Genomic DNA, 14,316 nt, shown 5'->3' with positions numbered 1-14,316 from the left:
CTCTCTCTTTTTTTTTTTTTTTTTTTTGAGATGAAAATTTGCTCTGTTGCCTAGGCTGGAGTGCAGTGGCACTATCTTGGCTCACTGCAACCTTTGCCTCCCAGGTTCAAGCAATTATACTGCGTCAACCTCCTGAGTAGCTGGGACTACAGGCATGCGCCACCACACCCGGCTAATTTTTGTATTGTTAGTAGAGATGGGGTTTCACCATGTTGGCCAAGCTGGTCTCGAACTCCTGACCACAGGTGATCCGACTGCCTCTGCCTCCCAAAGTGCTGAGATTACAGACGTGAGCCACCGCATCCCGGCCCCCCGCCCCATTCTCTCTTAAACCCTCACCAAGTGGGCTTTGGCCCTACTGTAATGCTGCTGTCAAGATCAGTGAACACTTCCATGTTCCTAAATCCAAAGGTCAGATCTTAATTATCGTCTTAGCTACACATCACTAGGATTTGACGTAGTTGGTTACTCCCCTTTTGAAATACTCCCTTGCTTCAACATTCTAGATTTCTTCACTCTACATTGGCTGCTTGTTTGACTACTGCAGAGCACAGTCTTCAGGTCTTGCGGTATCCAGGATCACTCTCAATTAATTTCATGATATGCCGACAACTTCTGATTTACATGTCTAGCCCACAACTTTTTCCTAAACTCTAGGCTTACATGTCCAACTTGACATCCTCATTTGGATGTCTAATAGGATTCTCAATCCTAACATGTCCACAACTGAACTTTTGATATTCCCACTCAAATCTAAACCTCCTACAGTCTTCCTCATCTCATTAACTGGCAACCCAGCCTTTTTATGTGCTTAGGGAAATAAGTGTTATCCTTCGCTCCTTTCTTCTCTCATACCCCACATCAAGTCTAGCAGCATATCCATTTTATAACTTTAGCATTTATCTGGAATCTTGAGTACATCTTCCACAGTGTTTGGTCTAGTCCATGCTACCATCGTCTATGAAATAATCACATTTCTGATGATGGAAATAACTTCCTTCTTAGTCTCCCTACTTTTATCTTGTGTCCCTTCTCCTTCTCCACACGTCTTTTCCTAAATTGCAATCAGAGTGATTCTTTAAAAACGTAAGTCAGGGTTGGGTATTGTGGCATACACCTCTAATCCCAGCACTTTGGGAGGCCAAGGTGGAAGGATCACTTGAGGCCGAGAATTTGATATCAGCCTGGGCAACAAAGTTGAGACCTCATCTCTACTAAAAATAAAACATAAGTACACACATAAGTCAGGTCATGTCTCTATTTCCCAAAACCCTCTAACGGCTTCCCATCTTGAAGCATAAAAATCAAAATCCTAACAATGACCAGCAAAGCTCTATACCAGTGGAAAAATGCAAGGCACATATGTAATTTAAAATTTTCTAGCAGCCATTAGCTATCCAAAGTATAAAGGAAACAAGTTAAGTTGATTTTAATGTTATTTAAACCAGTAAAGCAAAATATTATTTCAGCATATAATCTGTGTAATAAGTTATTAATGAAATTAGTTTCAAAAATAGCACGTCTTCAATATCTGGTGTATAGTTTATACAATTTGGATGCTAAGTTTTTATTGGAAATACTTGATTCATACTTAGGTGTCATGACAATTATAATTGAAAATATAGACTCATATACCCACGTAGTTCCAAATCATTCTTAAAAGTTTTAAAAATAACTGAATCCAGTATTGATTTCTTAATTTTAAAGTTTAAAATATAAACAAAATTTACTTCTAGTCACATTTCAAATTTCAAATGCCATATGAGGCTAGTGGCTGGCTTACTGGACAGCAGCTCTTTACCATCTGGCCCCTGTTCTCTGACCTCATCTCCTGCTGATTTCTCCTTTGCTTATTCTGCTTCAGCTCTAATGGCCTCCTAGTCTTTGATTATGGCAGATACTTCCCATTTTAGGACATTTATATTTGCTGTTCTTTTTGCCTAAAGAAAGCTCTACCCCTAGATGGGTGCATAGTCTCTGTTCCTTCACCTTCTTCAAGACTTTGCTCAAGTATCACTTTTCTTTTTTAATTTTTTGAGACAAAGTCTCACTCTGTCACCCAGGCTAGTATACAGTGGCATGATCTCAGCTCACTGCAACCTACACCTCCCAAATTCAAGCGATTCTTCTGCCTCAGCTTCCTGAGTCACTGGGACTACAGGCATGCGCCACCACACCCAGCTAATTTTTTTTTTTTTTGTATTTTTAATAGAGATGGGGTTTCAGAACCATATTGCCCAGTGTGGTCTTGAACTCTTGACCTCATGATCCACCCGCCTCGACGACCTAAAGTGTTGGGATTACAGGGGTGAGCCACCTTGCCCAGCCCAAATGTCACCTTTTTAGATGTTCTTTATCTTATCAACCCATTTTAATATCTGTACAAATTGCCTTCTCTTCCTAGCTCTTACATTTCTAGACTGCCTTCTGAAAGGAGAGAGAAGAGGACTGGGAGGGGAGAGGTGACCTGATCTAAAAGGGAAAGCCGTGAAATACCAGAATTGTCCTATACTGATGAATGAATACATTAGGCAAAAGTATAGAGTAAAATAATATTGAATAAGTGATTATATCCCTTCAGCTTGCTTGCTGTCTGAGCAGCTTATAGGATTATTTTTGTGTGTGCATGACAACCCTTTACAGATTGTAAGTTTCCTAAATGCAAGGCTCTGCCTTAATGTCCTCTTACACCTTCTTTGGCATTTAGCCTATAACTTTGACCAAAAGGCAATGTGAAATCTCCAATTATGAGCCAACTACTGGTTAGCATTTTGTGTGTTACATTCTGTGGTTGCCTCTCTATCCTGTTTTCAGTGCCGGCAACTAGTATACTTGCTGATCATTTACTTGTGTTGGCTTCACATGTCCCATGGCTGTGATCGTGACATTGATTCTTTCTCTCTTTGCCTGTCCATTCTGGTACACTCTTACTTATTTTCCAAAGCCAACTCCAGAAAGAAGCCTCCCCTGATTCTCCCAGTTTGCAAACGCCCTCCTTAGTGCTGCCTTTATCTTGTGTATACCTTAATTCTTATATTCTAATAGGGAAATAATCATGTAAACACAGTAACAATATGAATTCTTGAGAACAGGGACTGTGTTACTAAATTTTTCTTTATTAAAGATAAATTTATTTTTAATGCTTACCTCAGTGCCTTGTTTAGGTACTCAGTGCATATTATATTGAATGAACCTGGCACAGAGCAGCAAAGAGAGTTGCTGTTAATGGGGAAATTTTATGTTAAGATACACGTCATTGACAGGTAAGAGATTTGGAGCTATAGAGACTGAAGGTAGAGAAAACAATAAAATCAAAATCAATCTCTGGGTAGGAGGGTCTTAGGTACTTAGAAGAACTTACTATGTCGGAGAGCCCAGAAAACCTGTATTCAAATGGAGTGGCAAAACTTACCCATTTGTAATATAGTAATGCTTTTTTCAGTTCTGCTCTAGCTTTTGCTCTTCATATATTGTTTCTCGATATGTTTGTACAGCTATTTTCCAAAGCCAACTCCGGAAAGAAGCCTTCCCTGATTCTCCCATTTGTCAGATCTCCTATTTACATTTGATGATCTGACAAATGGGTAAAGATCATGAGAAGCCTCAAATTTGTAAACCGAGGGAGTGGGCAGGTTATTGAGAGTCCTTCTAACTCTGATCCTGTTATTTTGAGGAAAACAGATTCTGTTAGCAGGTGCTTTAATGGTACCCTGGTAAGCACAAGAATTTTAATCACTTTTGCTTCTTTGTTCCACTGTATATTCTTTACAAATGAAGTACATGCTAAAAGCAAGCATTTGAGCTGGATGTAGTGGCACACATCTGTAGTTACATTACTTGGGAGGCTGCTACGGGAGGATTCTTTGAACCTAGGAGTTTGAGACAAGCCTGGCCAACATGTTGAAACGTTGTCTCTACCAAAAATACAAAAATTAGCTGGGTATGGTGGTATGCACCTATAATCCCAGCTACTTGGGAAGCTGAGGCAGGAGAATTGCTTGAACCCAGGAGGTGGAGGTTGCAGTGAGCCAAGATCGCACCACTGTACTCCAGCCTGGACGACAGAGCGAGACTTCATCTTGGAAAAAAAGAAGAAATATATGTTGACTTAGTTAACTATATTATCAGAAAACTAGAGTTTGTGTAGTTCTCCAGAGTTAATTTTTGGTGGCTTAAAAGTTTAAGCTGGCACTGTACCTTGGTAATTAACTCTTTTACTGATTTGAAGTTCAGAGTAAATTGGAAAATTTATTTCTTCCTCCTTATAATAATTTATTGCTAATGGTTGCGGGGGTAGTATGTAAAGATATTTCAGTAGGCATCGGAAAAAATGAGCAGGGGACAAAACTTTTTCTCTGATTTTTAAATACAGGTTATTTGTTTTAAATAATGTTAAGCGTCAAAAATTAAATATTAAAAAAGGGTTATCCTCCAAAATAAGTATTATAAGAAATAATAGAACAAACTCCACAATACAAATGAAAAGGAGGTAAGTGTTTCCTCTTTGTATTCTTTCTAATTTTACCCACCCTTACCTAGTTCAGTTGAGACAGCTTGGTGGCCTACAGATCACCCTAATTTGTAATTGTTTTCCTTCACAGAAAGTTTGGCAACTTCTTCCTTTATTTATTTATACTTCTGCCCCCAGCAATGCAGCTCTTCTACGTTAGTCTAAGGATTTTCTCTTTTACCTAGACAACCCCTTACAGACTATTTCATGAAGCCCTTACTCTTTTCCATGGCTGAGAGCCAGGTTTTTGTCCTGCAGTGTGTGCTAAATTACAGAAGTAACATTCCTGTCTATTAATCACACATATGTGACATCCAGCAGTTAATGAAGACACTAAGCTTGCTGTTAAGTATATATGCTAACATATTTACCTAGGTCTTCTGTTGGTAAAACTTGCAGAGCTCACCACAAAGGTCCCACTGTCTAGCTATGTGTTTAGCGAGAACTAAGTGTCTTCTTTCTTCTCTTACTGTTTATCTTTATCATGAGCTTTTTTCAGACTAATTTAATAAAATATTTACAAAAATATACTTAACATCTTCCTGATGATTCTTTTGAATGAAGTTATGTGCTTTGTAATTATGTTGATTTTCTAAACTCTCCTGCTAGTTTCAAGACTTAGTAAAATGTATAGTATACCAGGGACATTCTTACTTTTGAAATTGGGCATTCTTAGAAGAAAAATACTGATCTTTGACATCTTGAACTGAACACTACAGTTTCCCATTATTTTGATACCCGAGAGAGAAAAGTCACCTGCTTAAGTATTTCATATCATAAGGAGGCAAAATTAAGTATTTAATAGAAATTTTAATGCATCTACCTTAAGTTAAATTATCTAGTCACTTGATATTGTGGGTGATGCTGTGAATTTGTGATTTGCATGGCTTCAGATGTCATAATTTTTCCCCCCCCACTTTCTAGGAAGTAACAGCTAGCAGTCGCCACTATGTTGACAGGCTATTTGACCCTGATCCCCAGAAAGTTCTACAAGGTGTCATGTAAGTAGTATGTATTTAAGAGTCTATCAAAAAGTTGTTTGTTTTCATGTTTTAATCTGCCAAATATTTTAATTTTGAAAATACAGAATTATACCTTTTTTTTTTCATTTGGCTTTTTTCTAGAAAGACTGACATTCATAACATTTAATATTTTACTGTAAAGAATTGTCTTTTCAATAGTTGTTAACAGACATGGTTAGCTTCATTTTTTATAGAACACTTGTTTCACATTAAAAAAAATGTTTTCTTTGGAGAATGCTTTTGCTTCTTTAGTATCCACAAAAGCAGGAGAATAAGATTGATGGTCTTTCATAATTGGAACGCAGTGAAATAATAGATCAGTAGGGTTTTTTGTTTTGTTTTTGGTTAACTCATTAACTGTCACCAAGATTGATTCTCCTATTGATGTTTTAAATTTAGAATTTAGAAAGCTGTCATTCTTAATAACTTAAATGCCTTTTTTTCCTCCAAAATTTTATGTTTAATGAGAGGAAACATTTTAAAGCAATATACCAGAAGTAATTATGCTCTTAAAAAATTAAGAGGAGCAAATAGGATAAGATTTCAGAAAATTTATTCCCTTTCCTTTTGAGTTTCAGATTATCATACTTTTAGCACATTAGTTCTAAGGAGGAAGGACTAGACTAAGGCTCATCATGGGGTTGGGAAATGTGAAGGATCCACAGGCCTGAACTGTGTCTATGGGAAGAAGGATACAAAAAAATGTCGAGATACATTTGAGTAATGGTGAGGGCACCTAAAGAGGGGCACCTCTTCTTTTTCTCTAATCCCATAAACGTTGTCAGCCAAATGGTACTTTAATTTGTGCTCAGCCGTGGCAAGGTTAGGATGCTGTGTTTATACAAGTTTCTTCAGACTGTAGTTCTTAAAGCCTCTCTCCAAAGGCATTGTAGGAAGGATGCTTTGGAGTTGTGAATTTATAAAGAGAGGTAAGATAAAAGTGCTGTAAAACTGCTTGACTATTCAAGTTGAGCTGGAAGGGATGGTGAGAAGCTAGTTAGGATCTTCCTGAGATACTTGACACATTTTCACGTCATCTTGGTTTACAAAAAACGCTATTTCTGGCTTTCTCATTATAACTTTATAATGACTTTAATCACTCCTTTTAAGACTAGTTTAATTATTACCAGGAAAATTGATTTATTAAACTCATATATTAAATAAATCAGTTTGGGTAGTGCCTACACACATAAAGTAGTCAAGGGGGCAAGTTTAACTTAACATTCTTCCTTAGACAGATAGTCTCCATAGATAGCCAGATAGCTCTGGATGTAGATAATTCTAAATGTTACTTAAAATTTCTCAATAAGTGGTTGAGAATGTTACACTTAAGTGTTCAATAAATAATTATGAAATATGATGCTATTACTGCTACTATGTTTAGGAGAAAGCTAAATTTAGTAATCAAGGATTCCGTGTGATAGGCTTGTAGAGTTCTATCTAAGTAGCTGATTCAAATGTTGTCACTTTGAGAAATTTTTTACTTGCCAAAGAACACTGTAGTTTCTCAAAAATTGATAAAATATCAAATAAATGATAAAAGAAAAATGGGAAAGTCAGAATTACAACAAAGAAGGTAAAACGTAGTTTGATAGCCTTAGTGTTTTTTTGAAAAACTGCCAGTCTGAGACCTAATTAGCTGTCAGATAGGCATAAAGAAACATTTGTATGAAGAAATGGTAGAGTAGAAAGAGCATGGGCTTTATCTTGAAGACAAATAAGATTGTGAACGTGTATAACATACTGGCAGGAAAAAACCAAACTAAAGATGAATAATGAGTCTTCATCATCGTCTACAACTAATCTACTAGCTGAGTTAGAGCTATAACTTTACCCTTAAATATGAGGAGCTTCTTTGTAGATAGCCCACATCACAGTGGACCATTTTACCTAGTCAGTGAATATGCCTTGTTGAAAAATAACATTAAGCATCAGAATTGCTTAACTTTCAGTTGTTGAAGAATGGGGAGTTATCTAGAGGTAACTTTGTTAAGTAGTAAAATAGTTAACATAAACTTGAATGGTCCTGTTGTATAAAAAGTTTAAATACAAAATCAGGTCCTTTTATTGAAAAAAGCAAAATTTCATATGTATAACTGGATAGACGATCATTAAGTAAGGAGTAAGATATGAGCCAAAAGAAGAGGGAAGTCACTGTATAGGTCATAAACTATAGCCTTTGAAAGTACAACAGAGAGTAAGTATGTCAGTTAAACTACCTTGCATTGCAAATTATGAGCTTACTGTAGTGTGGAGATCTGCATGTGGCTTAAAAAAAATTGTTGGACTTTTTTGGTGAAGTTACAGTATTGGTTCAACAATGTTAAATCTCATATTTGAGAAAGAATAACTGTTCATGTGATTTTGCAACTCATGAGTGAAAGCTATTTAAACAGTTTTGTATTTTAACATAACAAATTAGAGCACTTGATTTGGTTTTCATGTTAGTGAATCTCAATGAAAAGATTAACAGAGACCAGGCATGGTGGCTAATGCCTGTAATCCCAGCACTTTGGGGAGGCTGAAGTGGGCGGATCACTTGAACCCAGCAAGTCCAGCTTGGACAAAGTGGTGAAACTCCATCTCTACAAAAATAAAAATTAAAAAAAATTAGCCAGGTGTATGGTCCCCGCTACTCAGGAGGTTGAGGTAAGAGGATCTCTTGAGCCTAGGGGATGGAGGTTGCTGTGAGCAAAGATTGTGCCACTGCACTCCAGCCTGGATGACGAAGTTTTGTTTTGTTTTAAATTAGCAAATAGCCTTACATGGCCCTTTGTTGTTATTGCTATGTTGAAAGTCAAAAGATGATATAAGCCAATGTAGTGAGTGAGCTTTGTAGTTTAAGACTTTAATAGAATTAGAAAGGTTGAATAGACCTCTGGTGGATTCAGTCAGGCACTTGTGGATGCTGCAGAATCATGTGATTTTCCACCCCCCCACCAAGAATCCACTTCTAAAGTGTCTTCTGAAGCATTTTAATGTACTGATGATATGAATATATTTTGGTAATGATTATTTAATTCTCTTAGCTCCAGGAAATTTTGTGTCTCTGGTTTCAGTAGAATGTAGACAGGCATTTCTCAGAACATATACCCATTGTTAAATAACGTGTCCTCGTCGTTAAGCAGAGCATGACTGTAATTGATTTTTAGCTTAGGTCTCCGGTCTTCAGTACTTTTAAAGATAATTTTGTTTTTAGGTGATATTAGGTTTTTAGTTAAAACGTATGCTATTTTCATTTAGGAATAAATAAATATGTTTCATTTTCTTTTCATGAGCTTAAGGGTAAGAGTTCCCATAAAATGAAGCCTTTGGGTTTTAAGAACTTTTAAGTTAAAGGGTTAAGGTTTAGGATAATTTAAGTATTCTAAAAAATATCAATTAGAAAATTTCTCCTAATACATTTAATCAGTTTGTTTGATTGAGATGGAGTCTTCCTATGTCGCCTGGGTTGGAGTGCAGCACCGTGATCTCAGCTCACTGCAACCTTTGCCTCCTGGGTTCAAGCAATTCTGCCTCAGCTTCCTGAGTAGCTGGGATTACAGGTGCCTGCCACCATGCACAGCTAATTTTTGTATTTTTAGTAGAGACAGGGTTTCACCATGTTGGCCAGGATGGTCTTGATCTCCTGACCTCGTGACCCTCCCACCTCGGCCTCCCAAAGTGTCGTAATTATAGGCCTGAGCCACTGCGCCTGGTCTTAATCAGTTATTGTTGAGGGTTATACATAAACATACACAAAGGTGACTTTAATACCAAATGTAATAAAGTGATCTGAGTCCTACTTGTTTAAAACTATATATTCTGAGACAGAATTCAGAGAATTCGGCAGGTAGGATTATCCAGGAATTAAGTAACTTGCAGACAGATAAGCTGTTAGTATACATGTGTCTATATACTATTAACTTTGAACATCAAGAATATATATTTGGGCCGGGCACAGTGGCTCATGTCTGTAATCCCAGCACTTTGGGAGGCCGAGGATCATGAGGTCAGGAGATTGATACCATCCTGGCCACCATGGTGAAATCCTGTCTCTACTAAAAATACAAAAATTAGCTGGGTGTGGTGGTGTGTGCCTGTAATCCCAGCTACTCTTGAGGCTGAGGCAAGAGAATTGCTTGAACCAGGGAGTCGGAGGTTACAGTAAGCCATGATTGTGCTACTGCACTCCAGCCTGGCGTTAGAGCAAGACGCCATCTCAAAAAGAAAAAGAAAAAGAAAAAAAATATATGTTTGAATGCATATGTGTATATATCTTTTCAAATGTATAAAGCACTCAACTGTATGCTGCCATATTATTCCATACTGTTCTAACACATTTTTGTGTTCTTTGGAATAATTAAATATATTTAAAATATTAGTATCTACCAAAATATTTTGGCATTATTAACACAGTCACTAAATTTTACTCTTCATTTTTGGAGAATGTAAGGTGATTTGTAATCATACATTGATAAAACAGAGTTTATAAGGATGAACTATCCCAGCACTTTGGGAGGCCGAGGTGGGTGGATCACGAGGTCAAGAGATTGAGACCATCCTGGTCTACATGGTGAAACCCCGTCTCTACTAAAAATCCAAAAAATTAGCTGGGCATGGTGGCGCGGGCCTGTAATCCCAGCTACTCAGGAGGCTAGGGCAAGAGAATTGCCTGAACCCAGGAGGCGGAGGTTGCGCTGAGCCGAGATTGCGCCATTGCACTCCGGCCTGGATAACAAGAGCGAAACTCTGTCTCAAAAAAAAAAGAAAAAAAATTAAAAAAAAAAAAAAAGAACGAACTAGATTTTTTTTCCATCAAGTTACCGGTTTTCTTCTCTAAAGGAATGAACTAAATTACAGTCAACTTTGTTTTTTCAGTTTAGACATGTTGATATTCAATATATGCTCCAGTTGATTTGAGCTGAATTTTTCTATAAATTTTCCAAATGCCTCTTGAATCAAAGCCTTATGTTAAAAATAACTTTAGTTTGGATAATAGATCATCATTAGCTAATTCTTAAAATTAACAATTCAATAATGACAATGGAATTCATTGTCATGTAACTTTAGTTGGAATACGAATATACCTCATTTCTTAACCATGCTTGATAACACAATGGTTATCATACTTGGGTATCTGGGTATTTTATTCTCCAAAAAAATAATGATAATTACAGTTACAGGGACAGCAGTGTATATGCTTGTGATTCTCACAGTCGAAATAATATGTTTACCACGTTGCCCTTATTCTAGTTACCCATGAATATGTGTTTTTTCTTACTTTACAAATGAATGTTGTATAAACAGTGAGTTTTTATAAGTAGATCAAACTTTATACTCAAATTGTAGTTTTCAGTATCCAGTGTGCTTTTTGGCTACTTCATGCTAATTAGACCAGAAATGATATATAGAGTATTAGAAACATGAAGCAGAAAAGAGCTGCCTTAGGTGTGTGAAAAGTAACACCGGTTCAAAATGAAATATATGTATAGTCATGCATTACGCAGTGATGTTTCAGTTAAACACAGATTGCATATACAGTGACCCCAAAAGATTATAATACTGTACTTTTGTATTTAAATATGTTTAGATACACAAATACCTACCATTGTGTTACAGTTGCCTACATTATTTAGTACAGTAACATGCTGTACAGGTTTGCAGCCTACAAGCAATAAAATATATCATATAGTCTAAGTCTGTAGTAGGCTGTACTAGCTAGTTGGTGTAAGTACATTCTATGATGTTCACACAAGGACTGAATTGCCTAATGATGCATTTCTCAGGATATATCCCCGTCGTCAAATAACATGTCCTTGTCATTAAGCAAAGCATGACTGTGACTGATTTTTAGCTTTAGTCTCCAGTCTTAAATACTTTTAAAGATAATTTTGTTTTTAGTTGATAGTAGGTTTTCAGTTAAAATGGTTGCTAGTTTTGACTGTTTAGAAATAAATACACTCATACTTCATTGACTGAAATGGTTTCTGCAGCAGGTCTAGATCCCATTTTTAAAAACTTTTTCTATTATTTTAATTGCAACATGTAGTGTTTACTTTTTCTCTTGGTTTTCATCACCCTTATAATGCTCTAATTTAGACATATGCTGTGGTAGGCACTGTACATTTTAATATTCAAGCCCTTTTTCTCTGCCACACTAAAAATCTCTTTCAGAGCAAATAAAGTAAAGTAGAAAGTTTAACCTCCATGTAAATGTGGGTACTTATCAAGTCCATTTATTAGCATGCACATTTAAGATTCTAGCTGCATTTTATCTGAAAATCTTCCTCAACAAGTGTATGTTTGTAACATCTTAATATTGACTTCTTTTCTCCCACATCCCAAAAGTGGGATATCCCCAAGACTTACTTTCTAGCCTTTCTACCTGGATATTCTTATCTCACCTCAAAGATAATTCAGTGTGCACAAAATCCAGATCAATTCTTGTCTTGCTGAGAGATTAGATTTCTTCTTTAAGCTTTCTATTGTTTCCTGCACCCACGTGCCCAGACATGAAGTAGTCACTCAAGACATGTCACATGTCACATTTTTTTTTTAACCTATGAAATCATCTTGTTAACTGATTCCTCAAAATGACCTTTGTATTAATGATTCCTTTGGCTGCTCCACTAACCAGTTTTATATAACCAGATACCTAGATAGATTGATTAATTCCTTCAACAAACATTTATTGAGTGCCTGCCTAGTACTAGGCATTGTGCTAGCACGTTGGTGGGGGTTAAAAGTCTAAAGAACGGAGGGTCCCAAAGTCCAGTGAAGTAGTCAGATAGCTAAAGAGACTATCCATGATAGTTTGCATGGTGAATGCTGTGATAAAGATAACCACAGGGGGTCTGGAGATCACAAAGGTGGCATCAGCCACTTAGCTGTCCCTCTTAACTCTAGTATTATAAGCATTCCAACCCATTTCACACTCAGCTTATTTTCCTGTCACTGCTTCCTTCATGTTTCTTCTGTGATCTGAAATATGATTGCTTCTTAATTCATCTCCCTTTAGTTTGTCTCATCTCCCTATCATTTTTCTAACTTTATCTTTCATGCCACCCTAAAGTGAACTTTTTTTCAATTCAGGCTCCTTATAGTGCCCCAAGAACATACCATTTTCATTTCCAATATGGTCTTGTATGAATGATTTCTCCTTTTGCCCTCCCATCTGGTTATCGAAGTCCTGTTTTCTAAGGTTTATCTTAGTTTTTAACCATTGCCTCAAAACCTTTTAAGCTTATTGAGCATCTACTTTTCTTGGCCTTATAAACACTCAGTTTATAATGTCGTACTGACTTATATTGATAGTGTTATTTTTGCCACTCCAGGGATATTGTGAACTCCTCAGGCCAGACATCTCGTTGTGTGATGCTTTCGTATACTCCATAGAGCCTAGCACAGTGCTGAGCTCAAAAACTAGTTGTTGAATTTCAGTAGAAGTAAGTAGAGCATTTTCCCCAACATTAAAAGTTGGTGGGCATGAGATGACATTCTTTTGGTCTACTGGGAAAAGGGTGTCTGGCTGAAAGTTAGAAACACTTTTATTTTGTATATAAATGTAAAATTGAAACACAAAAGGAAAAAGAAAATGAATTTGCTGAATTCATTTGTCTTTTCCATTGGTTCTTTGTCAATGCCTGATGTGCTGGCAGTAATGGAAAAAACAGTTCGCTTAAAAGACATGGGTTGAAACTGGCTCTGTCATTTAATATTAGGTTCTGAAAAAAGCCCCAAACATGAGCTGTAGCTTTCTTCTCTGTAAAATGGAGTTACTGTTACTTAAGGTTATGATGAAAGTGAAATTAAGTAGTGGATGTGGAATGTTTTGTAAATTTGAATGTAATATATAAATCTTGGATAGTGGTGTGTTCCCATTTGGATGGTAGCTCTGAGTTTGCATTTTACAAAAATAATGGATATCTAGAATTACTATAATTAATGATCTATTGATAGTAAACTTCTTTGATATTTCCAGATCAGATTGGCTTTCTTGCCTCTCAAGAGGAGACATACTTTTATCCTAACAAAGTGATCATTGTATTATGATAGAGGGCAACTAGGAAGGGCACCTAACCCTGACCTGAGGGTGTCAGGCATGCTTCCTGGAGGAAGTGACATTCAGACTTGAGGGATGAGTAAAGCTAGCCAGGGGGAGGTATGAGGGAGGGAATAAGGAGATGACAGAGAAGAATAACTACACTCTGGGAACCAAAAGAAGTTTCATCTAGATGGCTGAAAGTTGTCATCTGAAATTGATTCCTTAATCCTGCTAATCGTTTTGATTTTAATTCTTCATAGAAGTAATTTACCAGCATTCCTTTGTAGTAACAATTGAATAGAATTTATTAACATCTTTTTTCCTTATCTAGAACTGGTATATTTACTTATTAAAGCCAGAGTGAGAATTTTTTTCTTTAGACATTGGTCCATTGTATTTTGTTCTCTTTAGTTTGCATTTACTCTATTGCCATCAACTACCTCCTTTGTGTCCTTTTTGTAAACTATTAAGAGAATTCGAAAATTTGTTTTGTAGGGGTTTTTGTTTGGTCTTGTCTATACAAACATAGCATGGTTTCAGATGTTTGGAATGGGTTCATTTGATAATGTTAAGGACCCCTCATTTCTGCTTAATTAAGAAGAATGGAGAAGAAAAAATGGTGAAATATTAGGGTTGTGAGTTCTGGAATAGAAAGCACTCAGAGTGACACTTGGCACTACACAGACTCTGAGTAGATAGGGGCTGGACAAATGAATGTACTACGTTAGTATAGACAGAACACATTAAGAGAAAGGAAG

General features: G+C 36.6%; 1 protein-coding gene across 12 annotated transcripts in view; it reads left to right on the top strand.

Annotated features, from left to right (window-relative positions):
• ARMC8 (armadillo repeat containing 8) overlaps window positions 1-14,316 on the top strand; it is a 110,944-nt gene that overhangs the window by 17,063 nt on the left and 79,565 nt on the right. For 6 of the 12 annotated variants that reach the window (XM_035277921.3, XM_035277917.3, XM_078354133.1 and 3 more), the window contains one exon: window positions 5,435-5,511. The exons of the other annotated variants lie outside the window; for them this stretch is intronic. In XM_035277921.3, the coding sequence (XP_035133812.1) occupies window positions 5,435-5,511 (77 nt within the window). The remainder of the gene's footprint in view (window positions 1-5,434; window positions 5,512-14,316) is intronic. 12 annotated transcript variants of the gene reach the window in all.

The sequence above is a fragment of the Callithrix jacchus genome, chromosome 17 (genome assembly GCF_049354715.1).
Source record: "Callithrix jacchus isolate 240 chromosome 17, calJac240_pri, whole genome shotgun sequence".
Taxonomy (NCBI): domain Eukaryota; kingdom Metazoa; phylum Chordata; class Mammalia; order Primates; family Cebidae; genus Callithrix; species Callithrix jacchus.
This window is presented reverse-complemented; position numbering and strand designations above follow the sequence as displayed.